Source organism: Aegilops tauschii, chromosome 2 (genome assembly GCF_002575655.3).
Source record: "Aegilops tauschii subsp. strangulata cultivar AL8/78 chromosome 2, Aet v6.0, whole genome shotgun sequence".
Taxonomy (NCBI): domain Eukaryota; kingdom Viridiplantae; phylum Streptophyta; class Magnoliopsida; order Poales; family Poaceae; genus Aegilops; species Aegilops tauschii.
In genome coordinates, this window is record NC_053036.3 from 597,120,547 (window position 1) to 597,136,212 (window position 15,666).

At 44.2% G+C, this 15,666-nt stretch overlaps 1 protein-coding gene across 1 annotated transcript; it reads left to right on the top strand.

The window, feature by feature from the left end:
• The first annotated feature begins 443 nt into the window (after nt 1-443).
• LOC109740061 (ribulose bisphosphate carboxylase/oxygenase activase, chloroplastic) lies at nt 444-6,050 on the top strand. Its single transcript, XM_020299102.4, has 12 exons — nt 444-890; nt 1,065-1,150; nt 1,270-1,279; nt 1,898-1,960; nt 2,083-2,196; nt 2,623-2,684; nt 3,379-3,433; nt 3,661-3,862; nt 4,183-4,289; nt 4,943-4,998; nt 5,384-5,476; nt 5,635-6,050. Exons 1-12 carry the CDS (start codon nt 512-514, stop codon nt 5,740-5,742), a joined length of 1,335 nt encoding a protein of 444 aa, XP_020154691.1. The 5' UTR covers nt 444-511; the 3' UTR covers nt 5,743-6,050.
• Nucleotides 6,051-15,666: the final 9,616 nt, after the last annotated feature.

A 15,666-nucleotide genomic window follows, 5' to 3' on the forward strand; every position in this document is an offset into this window, starting at 1 on the left:
CCAATGCATTTTTTACTTCACTTCATAATTTGCTAAAAAAATAGATGTACACTCTTCACCGGACAAAGGGAGTATGCTAGAAAATGAATTGTATGCGTGATTAGCTAGTATAAGTATTCGTTCGGATCTATTATAATTCAGCGACAGTTCGGAAGTTAGCAAGTCCATAGTATAATAATTCGGAAATGATAAATTCCGAACGTTCGGATTTTAAGCAGGGCAATCCGAACGTCTTTCACAGAAAATTTAATTCATGCGAGGTTGGCAAACATGGTAATTTTTAAAAAAAAATAAGGACAAAGTTGTTATGTCTTAACAACTATACTTGCCACCTTGCATCAAGTAAAATTGACATAAAAAAACGTTTGAAATGACATCTTAAAATCCGAGCATTCGGGATTTACTGACGTATTCCTGAGCGACCGTTGCCGATAAGGCCCCAGCGGCCCTCGCCGTACGGGGCCACCCGCAAACAGCCCCCGATCACACACGCGGCGCAGCGTTCCCTGCCATGGCCGCCACCTCCCTCGCCGCCGCTTCGCACTGCCACCGCCACCACATCCTCCTCCCCGCTCGCCCCAGCCCCGGCTGCTTCAACCTCAGAACCCCCAACCGAGGACGAATCTGCCCCGCCTTCCCGTCCGTTCTCTGCTCCTCCTCTTCCTCTGCTTCTCACCAGCCCACCGCCGGCGACGAGGAGGAGGCGGAGGATGGGGAGGAGGGGCACGGGAGGAGGCTTTCGAAGCAGTCCTCGTGGGAGGCCACGGATGGTCAGGGCGACGACTACCTCTACCGCCTCGGGAAGGAGGCCGACAACATGAACATCGCCGTCGGTGCCCGCAGTGGCATCGTGGACGACCTCTTCGTCGGCAAATTCCTCGGAAGAGACTGTACGCTCTCCAGTGCCCCATTGCTATTTGATAGAGCTATCTGTGATCACTTGTCATAATTCAGAACAGTACATTTCTATGTAGTTCAGCAGTGAGCATACCAATGAGTGGAACTGAAGAATCTGATATGTTCTTCTTCTTTTTTGGCAAATTCCTTGTGCAATGTGGCTGCAGCGGATATCGTGTTCGATTACCGCCAGAAGGCGACGAGGAAATTTGAGTATCTGCAGGGAGATTACTACATCGCGCCTGCCTTCCTCGTGAGTTTGTTTTTAATTCATATACAGCTGCTCTGGTTTGTTTAATTCAGCTTCGTCTGTACTGTTATGTCAGTATCTGATTGGCGGAGATTTGACACTGCAGATTCGTTGTGTTACAGGATAAAGTTGGTAAGCAGTTTAATGTATAAGGAAGTCAGCATTCTTATAATCAGGTATTACGACCTCAACATTTCACAGAATGCATTTCATTTGAATCTGAATCTACATATACATTGTGTATTGGAGTATCCTTATAGTAGACATAAAACTCAACAGTTCAAAGCTGTCAATCGTCTGGTTACTAACTTCTTTTTCGGGGGAGAGAGGTTACCAACTTTTCGTTTCAGTATAATCTTATGCAAGGGGTGTGGCAATAACAGAATGTGCCTTTATTGGTATCTATGAATGATCAACATACAGTAATCAACTCACTAGGCTGGATGTGTTTTAGTTGAACTATATAAAATAATGGCATACAATGTGCACAGCGGATGAAATATCACTAAATCGTACATGTACGGTAGTAGTGACTGCTAACCTCATACTACTTAATATCTAGGCTCCTGAGAGGTAAGTGTTTAAAAGTCCCAAAACAATGAAACATCCAATTTTGACTTTTGCATGATATTTCAAGAGTCGAGTGACAGTATTTCGTACAGCTTTCAGAAGTGGCCGATGTGTGCTTAACACTTCTTTTTTATCCTTTTCTCCAGGTACATGTTCTAAAGGACTGTTTATTGTTTGCAGCGGTCCACATTGTAAAGAACTTCCTTGCAAATAATCTTAATATCAAGATTCCCCTTATACTTGGTAGCATACTCTACTTCTTTTGTTTCTGTGTGCGTGATTGTAATATGAAAAAACAAACGTGTAGTGTGATTCAGTGTCATGCTTTACCATTTAATGATCTTGAGCAATATTGCGCCATGCAGGTGTCTGGGGTGGCAAGGGGCAAGGGAAAACATTCCAGACTGAACTTATATTTAAAGCAATGGGTGTTGAGCCTGTTATTATGTCTGCTGGAGAACTCGAATCCGAGAGAGCAGGTCAAGAAACAGCAAAACTATTGTATGCTTGTATGCTTTATTTACTCTGCCATATGTTTATGTTTCCCAGATTGCTAGTGTTCAGATTGAAAACTGAGGCCTGCCTCAGTGCTCGGAGCACTTTCTAGTGCTGAAAGCCAATGTGGGACGAATTTGCAATCGAGTTTCTTGCTTCTTTTCAGAAAGAAACTAGCATGTCTGTTCAGATTTGTTAAGTTCGAGTTCGACCTTGCTCGATGAAAGGTCTGCTTATATTAGTTATGAAGGAATTATCAGTTCCTAAAGTCTGCTCCAAAGTCAAGTTACTACTATGTTCTGCCAGATCTAGTCCATAGACAAAATAGGAATTGCTTGCTCTTTTGCAGTTATGGTAATTATGATTGGGGGTGGTTAGTTGCTCAGATTTTTTTTCTGCTCGTATTGCAGGTGAACCTGGAAGACTTATACGTGACCGATACAGAACGGCCTCTCAAGTAGTTCAAAACCAAGTAAGAAGGTGTATTCAGCTACTCAATTTCATAACCCGCTTTCAGATTCAGTTTTCTGAGAAGTGATTAGTGAGCATGAAAGAAAACAGTATCTTAATAATTTGCAAACTTATGTATCAACATACAGTAGTTGATCATTTACATATATATGTTAATGTTTAGTCTTACATTGATTGTATCTCCAGTAGTCAAAATAACTTTATGATTTCCATACTAGAAAAAAGAAGTGGCCCAAGGGCACTAGCACCCCCCGACATATTCTTAAGAGGAAGGTGGGATTCAGTCCTGTGTTGCTTGGTAGCACAATCGTGTGTCCTACTATTGAGCTACCCAGTGATTCCCCGTATTGAATTAATAAAAAATTCTAAAAACTAATAATTGAAAACTATTTAGATAAAAACTGCTAGCCCAAGATTGTTGTGACAGTGAAAATTCTCTGAACTACCAAAGATGGTACTTGTTGCTCTTTTATCATCTTAATAAAGTTTTCCATCGTCTAGTTCAATGTGTCTATATCTTGCGATGATAAAAATGCTTCCATGGCTTGAAGCTTACTTATCCTGAGAATCTCACGTGCTCCGTAGTGATTTACTCTTCTGTACCACTATCGAATTATTACGCTAATGTTGCCAATGATGCTTGTGATATTATTTTTCCTTACAAGATCGTGTTTCACAAGTTTTTGATGGTATAGGGGAAAATGAGCTGTTTGATGATCAATGACCTAGATGCTGGTCTTGGAAGATTTGGTAAGCCATTTATTGAGCTGATGGGAATGTTGATTATGCTAGACCTGGATGTCTATTATGATTTTTCATCAGGAGCTACGATACTTGATTTATTCTTTGTGTGCAAAGATATTTTTGCAGAAATTAAACCTTATTTGTACGTGATTGATTAATATTAGAGTTTATCTTTCAAACATATCAACATTTATAGTAGGAAAAACCTTACTATATGTTACTGTTGTTGCCAGGACACACACAAATGACGGTCAATAATCAAATCGTGGTTGGAACATTGATGAACTTGGCAGATAATCCTAACAGGGTTAGTATCGGGCAGAAATGGAGAGAATCTGATATAACACATAGAATTCCAATAATAGCAACTGGAAATGATTTTTCAACACTATATGCTCCTTTGATTCGTGATGGGAGGATGGAAAAGTTCTACTGGTATGTTTGTCCCTGCATCTGAAGCAATCTTGTTGACAAACTGAAAATTTTGAACTGCGCTATTTCATTTTCGTTATAACTTTGTGTACTATCGCCCACGTAGGCTATGTTCTTCTTGGCATTACTTGACACTACAAAAAGTAAATTGTTTCTTTATTCAACTCTCTACTTCAGAGATTGTCTTGGTTTGAAGATTACCACCGATTTGATATTCTTTCAGTCTTTTCTGTTAATTATATGTAGTTTCATGCTACTTCCATGCACCAACTAGGGATATTTTGAACCTTGGTACTTGATGTGTGATCATTTGTGCTTAACAGGCAGCCCACCCGTGAAGATATAATTAACATTGTTCACCGTATGTATACAAAGGATGGGTTATCTTTTGAGGAAGTTTCAAGCATTGTAGATACATTTCCAAATCAAGGTACTCGTTTCACCAAAACTGTAACTTCTAGTTTGCAGCATATGAGGCTTATCTGGTAGTGGAATATGCAGTGCTAAGGTCACCCACGTTATTTTGTGCTTCAAATATTTGCCTTATTGTTTGCTAACATATAAGTTAGGGCTTGATAAACGAAATTATTTTTTCACATATACATAAGAATGATCAGTCTTCAGTTCTTTAATGCATTAATAACCGTAGCAATAATTTTTGTTGTTTTAAAAAATTGGACGTCTTTGGGAAAAATGGTTATTTTCTTATGTTGTCATAGCCATAGGATGTGAGCATACAACGGAAGGAGAAAGATTTTGGTACTTATGAATCATGTAATTCGCTTATATCACAAAAAATAGGTTGCAGAGTGGCCCTGATAATCAGTCTAGAATCTGTACAGCGAGCATTAGGTTTTGTTATGATGATCCACTAGTCTTTAGATTATAGCGGAACTATTATTGTGTGAAAAATATACCCCCTTCTCCTTTTTAAGTTCTGTTACGTTGTGTGAGTTGTGTAGTTATTGGTTGAGATTGCGTTTTACCTAGCTTCATTATTCTTTCTTTCTGTGGGAAGTTCGTACATATTTTCGCTTCTACATTTGAAAAACTTATTCAAGAATAACTTAAAACTTGTTGCAGCTCTCGACTTTTATGGAGCTTTGAGATCCAGGACATATGACCAGGCTATCTTGCAGGTACTTATTTTGATTTAGGGCATCTGGTATGAGTTCTCATAATATGAAGAGATCCATTGTAATATTCTTATAATCGATTTTAGAAATTGTTTCCACCTCCTGTTGTCTGTGTGCAAAAGGGGTTGTCTTTATAAAGTTTCAAGCTGCAGAACATGCTCCCATTTATTAGAGTTGATGCACATACTTGTTTTTCATTGAAGTAGACAAGAGTCATGTTGGGTATGCAACAACACAAGTATTTCGAGATGGCATCTCCAAATGTGCCTTTGGTGTATCTTTTGTAAATATTCTTCAGAAACTACCTAATCAAATGATATATCATGCTTTGAAACTGTTCGCAAGAAATGGCTAAATAATATTTTTCATTTTCCCCATTGTGTTGCAGTGGGTAAATGACATTGGTGGTTATGAGCAACTAGGTGAAAAGCTTCTCAAGCGGAAGAACAGAGAGAAGCTTCCAACATTTATCCCTCCGAAGGTATTTAAATTTCATTTCAAGCAATGCACCAACAGGATTTTTTTGTGCCATTCTCGTGTCAGTTCTTTCAATATCACCGTGGTTGGATTGGCTGTTCATTCCTCCGTTGAGAAAGCAATCTCTGTCTAACACCCTGATGTGATTTATGTTTTCATCAGCCAACACTGGATGCATTGATTCAGTCAGGGAACTCTCTGGTAGAAGAGCAGGCATTCGTAATGAATTCGAACTTGTCAAAAGAATATATGAAGAACTTAGATGACTAGTTCGAAGCGCAAAAGACAGTACAAAAGGGTACTCTAGTAGCCTACATCAACCCAAGCCAAGTATTCTTGTTCCTTTCAATTTTCTGTAAATTATACTGGCCCTCCTACATTTTGCCCGTGTCTCTCTGCGGATGAGCTGCATGTGCAAGTATATACTCCCTCCGTTAGTAAATGTCATCTCAGTTTCTTTTTTTTGTTTCCCTTTGCTGCTAAAACCACGACACTTATTTTGAAAAGGAGGGAGTAACATATTGTAAAATAACATATGAAAATATATACAGTTGCAAATGTCATCTCGGTTTTTTCTATTTGCTTCCCTTTGCTGCTGTTGGTTGAACTGTGCCGAAGTCTATGCAGATGCGAGTACGACTGATGAAAGAAGGGGTATCACCGACGTCATTGCTCGCGTCGCTACCGAAAGTCATCCAGTTGACTCGGTAGGCTAGTGCGGGCTGACTCATTAAACGAGCCCCACTTATTGAAAGCAAGCTTCCAAAGGACAATCATAAATGCTCCTCAGGCTTTTGACTTTTTTTTGCGAATGGACCAAAATTTTATGATGATAGTACTCCCTTCGATCCTTTTTACTCAGCGTATTACACAACATATTTTTAATATAAATTTGGTCAAAGTAGATATATTTTGACTCCAGACAAAACTTATATACAGACTAAAAAAATGCTTTCACCGTTGGTATTCTTTTCGATCTCAATGCATTTCACCGCTTCACCGGAAATTCCCTCTGCCTACCGTACTCCAGCTTGGTAGTTTCCACCGCCTGTCTAGGGTTGAGCCCTGAGATTTGACGGCGGACTTGAAAAGCCACATACAGACGCTTTACGCCCAATCATTCCGGATAACCTATGTCAGAGCAAGTAATTAGCACATGAGGTGAGAAGATACAATAGCCCATGCTTCGCTTGCTTCCTCCTCAAGGGTGCTGCATGGGTGAGACCAAAACCGTCGCCCCCTTGCCGCCATCGAATGACGCCGGCGAGCGAAGCTTGCTTGGCCAGCAAGGGTTGGAAGTGGCTTGTGCGGGACGACGGTGGTTGTCCAGCAGACAATCCTAACGCGGATCTATTTGGTGGTGGTGTTCCTCACAAGTGTGGTCTAAGAAGTTGGTGGTGCGATGGCAATTTTGGACGGCAATGATGAGACCGGTAGCTGACATGCACAAAGTGGCCGCAACGGTGGATCTTCCGTCAACCGCCCTCTACCTCTCTCCAACGACGGGATCGAAAGTGATGCGACAGTGATCAGATGCGAGTAGTGAGGTCATCAACCTTCTTCAGGCGCTTTAATTAGTAAAGTGCCTTTGATGGATTAGCAGCTGCTTTAAGTGCCACCGGCTGCCATGCATCCATGCACTCTACAGTCAACTATTGGTGTGGTCGGAACATAGGATGTGATCCGGTGCTTCTTTTCACTGGCTCCTTTCGTTCAGGTTGCCAGGCATGATGACGCACCAACTTTCTGCTGTTCATTACAGGGTAAAATATACACATATCGATCAAGGTATTATGCAAGGGCGAACAATCTATTTTAGTTTCTTTTGTTGACTTGTTTAGGATGTGCGAGAGTAGATTGATCGTCCTGATGTTCACTCAATCGTTGGTTTGGTCTCATGTACCACCGTTATTACTCCCTCCGTCTTAAAATAAGTGTCTCAACTTTATACTAACTTCAGTATAAAATTATATCAAAGTTAAGACACTTATTTTCGGACAGAGGGTGTATTAGTTTTCTAGCTTATAATTGTCAACTTTTTGTGTGTGTTTAGGAAGGACACTAATCGTGAAAATTCCCTCTGAGATAATGCATCATCACCCTTATTATTATAATTATATTTTGCGAGAAACTTCCAATCCATTCATCTTCAATCATGACAGTATAAAAAACAACAGACGTAATAAAAATTACAACCATGTTCCTTATTATTATTATTATTATTATTCTAGCTTATAAGTGTCAACTTTTTGTGTGTGTTTGGGAAGGACATATACAGTGGGAATTCCCTCGGAGATGACGCATCATCGCCCTTGCGAGATTCAAGATATCGGCCGGCACAACCTATCCATTCTGATGCTTGATCTTGGCAGTGCCCTACAGCTTCCGGCGAGAACGCGCCAGCTCCTGCTCACTGCCAGTGCCAGCCAACCACCCCGTCCCCGTGGCCGTGGAGACAGCATAGACCGGGAAAGGTTGGAAACAGTCAGCCCTCCTTCTAATCTTTCGAGCCGGCCGGCCGGCCACATGCGTGCTGCAGCCACGTGTGGATCCCTCCCATCTTCGCTCCAGCCGCCTCAACTCACAGCTAGACCACACACAAACGTGCGTCGTGCATTTATTACTGCTCCATCCATTGCCCGCTGCCCGCCTCAAGACGGTCAGCGACCGGGTCAAACCTGCATCACAGCAGCAGCCAAACGTTCCTTGGATCTTTCTTTGGTCCGTTGGACCTATCGCTGTCTCGCCGAGGAGTGGGTAAAAGTTGCATTTGCATTTTTGTGGGGGAATTCGCTTCCGACTTTTTTACTTTGATCAGAGCATCTTTAGCTTTTCCGCCCAAGCTTTTCGGACAAGAAAAAAAAGACTAAACTCTCCATGCAAATGACCCTTTGATTACAGCATCTCAACCGAGGCTGCCTTCATCATGCAATTTTCACATAGTTCATCGACCTACACATTGTCATGGCCGACGTCGTCGAAGCCGGGAGAATATCAAGTGCTCCCGCGTGTGGGATTCTATAATGATACGAGCTCCTCAGAGTCATTGGATCTGAGCAGATCCAATGGCTTCCAAGAGGCTCTGGACATTTTGCAAAGAAGTCTCTCAAAAGTTCAAGAATTGCGCACAGGTACAACAGCCTCTCAAATGTGTTGGATCTAAGATCCAACGGCCCAGGAGCTCGTATCACGATATCATCTAAGCCTCGGTATCATCTAAAACTTTCCCTGTCGAAGCCAATGGTGTTGCTATCATCCAACACCGTCGTGAATTCCAACAATTCGGCTCATTTTGCATGCTACGATGGCAAGAATCATCACCATATATGAACATCACATGATTCTTGAACTAGTTTTGAATTGCAACACCAATAAATTAGAAGAAAATAAAGAAGTGTTACCTCTTCGACATTGTGTATGCCAACTCACAAGTATGAACGTCGTCGCCGGCATCAGTCTTTCTAGGAGGCGCGCGAAGGAGGCGTGGGGGTAGCCTGAGGTGGATGAGATGGCGCAGGGTCGATGGGAGGTGGGAATATGGCGTTGGAGTGGTTGTGGCATTCTTCTTCGCCTCCTTGGCCTCCATTTCCTTGGCCATCGGGCAAGCGCTGCCTCTACCCGTTGGTTGGCCAGTTGCGGAGGAGAGGGGCCAGGGATGGTCGCTGCCATGCTCCCTCCCTTCTCAGACGCCAATGCGAGCCGTGCCTCCTTGGTGTCGTGCCTTGGCTTTTCCGAGTTCGGCGGCGGTTCATCGCCGCCAACGGGGTACGAGAAGGGAAAGGGATGGCGGGGATGGGGAGGGGACTTGGGCATCCATTCCAGGGATGATCAGTGCTTCAGAGGGCGATGACGACATGAGGAGGAAGAAAGGCACACGTGAAAGAGAGACAAAATGAGGAAACTGTTGGAAATATGCCCTAGAGGCAATAATAAAATGGTTATTGTTATATTTCCTTGTTCATGACAATTGTCTATTGTTCATGCTATAATTGTGTTATCCGGAAATCGTAATACATGTGTGAACACATAGACCATAACATGTCCCTAGTGAGCCTCTAGTTGACTAGCTCGTTGATCAATAGATGGTTACGGTTTCCTGACCATGGACATTGGATGTCATTGATAACGGGATCACATCATTAGGAGAATGATGTGATGGACAAGACCCAATCCTAAGCATAGCACTAGATCGTGTAGTTCATTTGCTAAAGCTTTTCTAATGTCAAGTATCATTTCCTTAGACCATGAGATCGTGCAACTCCCGGATACCGTAGGAATGCTTTGGGTGTACCAAACGTCACAACGTAACTGGGTGGGTATAAAGGTGCACTACAGGTATCTCCGAAAGTGTCTGTTGGGTTGGCACGGATCGAGACTGGGATTTGTCACTCCGTATGACGGAGAGGTATCTCTGGGCCCACTCGGGATTGCATCATCATAATGAGCTCAATGTGACTAAGTAGTTAGTCACGGGATCATGCATTACGGAATGAGTAAAGTGACTTGCTGGTAACGAGATTGAACGAGGTATTGGGATACCGACGATCGAATCTCGGGCAAGTAACGTACCGATTGACAAGGGGAATTGTATACGGGATTGCTTGAATCCTCGACATCGTGGTTCATCCGATGAGATTATCGTGGAGCATGTGGGAGCCAACATGGGTATCCAGATCCCTCTGTTGGTTATTGATCGGAGAGTTGTCTCGGTCATGTCTACGTGTCTCCCGAACCCGTAGGGTATACACACTTAAGGTTCGGTGACGCTAGAGTTGTAGAGATATTAGTATGCGATTAACCGAAAGTTGTTTGGAGTCCCGGATGAGATTCCGGACGTCACGAGGAGTTTCAGAATGGTCCGGAGGTAAAGATTTATATATAGGAAGTCCAGTTTCGGCCACCGGGAGAGTTTCGGGGGTCACCGGTATTGTACCGGGACCACCGGAAGGGTCCCGGGGGTCCACCGGGTGGGGCCACCTATCCCGGAGGGCCCCATGGGCTGAAGTGGCGTGGGAACCAGCCCCTGGCGGGCTGGTGCGCCCCACCCAAGGGCCCAAGGCGCCTAGGGTTGGAAACCCTAAGGGGCCGTTGCCCCCCGAGGGGGCATGCGCCCCCTGGTTGGAAACCCTAAGTGGGCCGTTGCCCCCCGAGGGGCCGCCGCCCCGGGGGCCGCCGCCCCCCCTCTAGATGGGATCTCCAAGGGGGGCATGCGCCCCCCTAGCCTCTATATATAGTGGAGGGGAGGGAGGGCAGCCGCACCCTAAGCCCTGGCGCCCCCCTCTCCCTCCCGTGACACCTCTTCCTCCTCCAGTAGCGCTTGGCGAAGCCCTGCTGGAATCCCGCTGCTTCCACCACCACGCCATCGTGCTGCTGGATCTCCATCAACTTCTCCTCCCCCCCCTTGTTGGATCAAGAAGGAGGAGACGTCTCCGCTCCGTACATGTGTTGAACGCGGAGGTGCCGTCCGTTCGGCGCTAGGATCATCGGTGATTTGAATCACGACGAGTACGACTCCATCAACCCCGTTCTCTTGAACGCTTCTGCTCGCGATCTACAAGGGTATGTAGATGCACTCCTCTCTCTCTCATTGCTAGATGACACCATAGATTGATCTTGGTGATGCGTAGAAAATTTTAAATTTCTGCAACGATCCCCAACAGTGACATCATGTGCTAGGTCTATGCGTAGTTTCTATGCACGAGTAGAACACAAGTTGTTGTGGGCGTCGATTTTGTCAATTTACTTGCCGTTACTAGTCTTATCTTGATTCGGCGGCATCGTGGGTTGAAGCGGCCCGGACCGACCTTATGAAGGAAATATGCCCTAGAGGCAATAATAAAGTATTATTTATTTCCTTATATCATGATAAATGTTTATTATTCATGCTAGAATTGTATTAACCGGAAACATAATACATGTGTGAATACATAGACAAACAGAGTGTCACTAGTATGCCTCTACTTGACTAGCTCGTTAATCAAAGATGGTTATGTTTCTTAGCCATAGACATGAGTTGTCATTTGATTAACGGGATCACCTCATTAGGAGAATGACGTGATTGACTTGACCCATTCCGTTAGCTTAGCACTCGATCGTTTAGTATGTTGCTATTGCTTTCTTCATGACTTATACATGTTCCTATGACTATGAGATTATGCAACTCCCGTTTACCGGAGGAACACTTTGTGTGCTACCAAACGTCACAACGTAACTGGGTGATTATAAAGGTGCTCTACAGGTGTCTCCAAAGGTACTTGTTGGGTTGGCGTATTTCGAGATTAGGATTTGTCACTCCGATTGTCGGAGAGGTATCTCTGGGCCCACTCGGTAATGCACATCACTATAAAGCCTTGCAAGCATTGTAACTAATGAGTTAGTTGCGGGATGATGTATTACGGAACGAGTAAAGAGACTTGCCGGTAACGAGATTGAACTAGGTATCGAGATACCGACGATCGAATCTCGGGCAAGTAACATACCGATGACAAAGGGAACAACGTATGTTGTTATGCGGTCTGACCGATAAAGATCTTCGTAGAATATGTAGGAACCAATATGAGCATCTAGGTTCCGCTATTGGTTATTGACCGGAGAGGTGTCTCGGTCATGTCTACATAGTTCTCGAACCCGTAGGGTCCGCACGCTTAACGTTACGATGACAATTATATTATGAGTTTATATGTTTTAATGTACCGAAAGTTGTTCGGAGTCCTGGATGTGATCACGGACATGACGAGGAGTCTCGAAATGGTCGAGACATAAAGATTGATATATTGGAAGCCTATGTTTGGACATCGGAAGTGTTCCGGGTGAAATCGGGATTTTTCCGGAGTACCGGGAGGTTACCGGAACCCCCCGGTAACTTAATGGGCCTTAGTGGGCCTAGGTGGAAGAGAGGAGAGGAGGCCAGGGCAGGGCCGCCCCCCCTTCCCCCCCAGTCCGAATAGGACAAGGAGAGGGGGGCGGCGCCCCCCTTCCTTCCTCCCCTCCACCTCTTCCCCTCTTCCACTCCTAGTCCAACATGGAAAGGGGGGGAGTCCTACTCCCAGTAGGAGTAGGACTCCTCCTGGCGCGCCACACCTCCTTGACCGGCGGCCTCCCCCTTGCACCTTTATATACGGGGGCAGGGGGGCACCTCTAGACACACAATTGATCAACGATCTTTTAGCCGTGTGCGGTGCCCCCCTCCACCATATTACACCTCGATAATATCGTTGCGGAGCTTAGGCGAAGCCCTGCGTCGGTACAACATCATCATCATCACCACGCCGTCGTGCTGACGAAACTCTCCCTCAACACTCGGCTGGATCGGAGTTCGAGGGACGTCATCGAGCTGAACGTGTGCTGAACTCGGAGGTGCCGTGCGTTCGGTACTTGATCGGTCGGATCGTGAAGACGTACGACTACATCAACCGCGTTGTGTTAACGCTTCCGCTTTCGGTCTACGAGGGTACGTAGACAACACTCTCCCCTCTCGTTGCTATGCATCACCATGATCTTGCGTGTGCGCAGGAAATTTTTTGAAATTACTATGTTCCGCAACAGTGGCATCCGAGCCTGGTTTTATGCGTTGATGCTATGCACGAGTAGAACACAAGTGAGTTGTGGGCGATATAAGTCATACTGCTTACCAGCATGTCATACTTTGGTTCAGCGGTATTGTGAGATGAAGCGGCCCGGACCGACATTACGCGTACGCTTACGCGAGACTGGTTTCACCGTTGCGAGCACTCGTTGCTTAAAGGTGACTGGCGGGTGTCTGTCTCTCTCACTTTAGTTGAACCGAGTGTGGCTACGCCCGGTCCTTGCGAAGGTTAAAACAACACCAACTTGACAATCTATCGTTGTGGTTTTGATGCGTAGGTAAGAACGGTTCTTGCTAAGCCCGTAGCAGCCACGTAAAACTTGCAACAACAAAGTAGAGGACGTCTAACTTGTTTTTGCAGGGCATGTTGTGATGTGATATGGTCAAGACATGATGCTATATTTTATTGTATGAGATGATCATGTTTTGTAACCGAGTTATCGGCAACTGGCAGGAGCCATATGGTTGTCGCTTTATTGTATGCAATGCAATCGCCATGTAATTGTTTTACTTTATCACTAAGCGGTAGCGATAGTCGTAAAAGCAATAAGTTGGCGAGACGACAACTATACTACGATGGAGATCAAGGTGTCGCGCCGGTGACGATGGTGATCATGACGGTGCTTCGGAGATGGAGATCACAAGCACAAGATGATGATGGCCATATCATATCACTTATATTGATTGCATGTGACGTTAATCTTTTATGCATCTTATCTTGCTTTGATTGACGGTAGCATTATAAGATGATCTCTCACTAAAATTTCAAGATAAAAGTGTTCTCCCTGTGTATGCACCGTTGCGAAAGTTCTTCGTGCTGAGACACCACGTGATGATCGGGTGTGATAGGCTCTACGTTCAAATACAACGGGTGCAAAACAGTTGCACACGCGGAATACTCAGGTTAAACTTGACGAGCCTAGCATATGCAGATATGGCCTCGGAACACGCAGACCGAAAGGTCGAGCGTGAATCATATAGTAGATATGCTCAACATAGTGATGTTCACCATTGAAACTACTCCATCTCACGTGATGATCGGACATGGTTTAGTTGATTTGGATCACGTAATCACTTAGATGATTAGAGAGATGTCTATCTAAGTGGGAGTTCTTAAGTAATATGATTAATTGAACTGGAATTTATCATGAACTTAGTACCTGATAGTATCTTGCTTGTCTATGTTAATTGTAGATAAATGGCCCGTGCTGTTGTTCCGTTGAATTTTAATGCGTTCCTTGAGAAAGCAAAGTTGAAATATGATGGTAGCAATTACACGGACTGGGTCCGTAACTTGAGGATTATCCTCATTGCTGCACAGAATAATTACGTCCTGGAAGCACCGCTAGGTGCCAGGCCTCCTGCAAGAGCAACACCAGAAGTTATGAACGTCTGGCAGAGCAAAGCTGATGACTACTTGATAGTTCAGTGTGCCATGCTTTACGGCTTAGAACCGGGTCTTCAACGACGTTTTGAACGTCATGGAGCATATGAGATGTTCCAGGAGTTGAAGTTAATATTTCAAGCAAATGCCCGGATTGAGAGATATGAAGTCTCCAATAAGTTCTACAGCTGCAAGATGGAAGAGAATAGTTCTGTCAGTGAGCATATACTCAAAATGTCTGGGTATAATAATCACTTGATTCAACTGGGAGTTAATCTTCCGGATGATAGCGTCATTGATAGAATTCTTCAATCACTGCCACCAAGCTACAAGAGCTTCGTGATGAACTATAACATGCAAGGGATGAATAAGACAATTCCCGAGCTCTTCGCAATGCTAAAGGCAGCGGAGGTAGAAATCAAAAAGGAGCATCAAGTGTTGATGGTCAGTAAGACCACTAGTTTCAAGAAAAAGGGCAAAGGGAAGAAGAAGGGGAACTTCAAGAAGAACAGCAAGCAAGTTGCTGTTCAGGAGAAGAAACCCAAGTCTGGACCTAAGCCTGAAACTGAGTGCTTCTACTGCAAGCAGACTGGTCACTGGAAGCGGAACTGCCCCAAGTATTTGGCGGATAAGAAGGATGGCAAGGTTAACAAAGGTATATGTGATATACATGTTATTGATGTGTACCTTACTAATGCTCGCAGTAACACCTGGGTATTTGATACTGGTTCTGTTGCTAATATTTGCAACTCGAAACAGGGGCTACGGATTAAGCGAAGATTGGCTAAGGACGAGGTGACGATGCGCGTGGGAAATGGTTCCAAAGTCGATGTGATCGCGGTCGGCACGCTACCTCTACATCTACCTTCGGGATTAGTTTTAGACCTAAATAATTGTTATTTGGTGCCAGCGTTGAGCATGAACATTATATCTGGATCTTGTTTAATGTGAGATGGTTATTCATTTAAATCAGAGAATAATGGTTGTTCTATTTATATGAATAATATCTTTTATGGTCATGCACCCTTGAAGAGTGGTCTATTTTTAATGAATCTCGATAGTAGTGATACACATATTCATAATGTCGAAGCCAAAAGATGCAGAGTTGATAATGACAGTGCAACTTATTTGTGGCACTGCCGTTTGGGTCATATCGGTGTAAAGCGCATAAAGAAACTCCATACTGATGGACTTTTGGAATCACTTGATTATGAATCACTTGGTA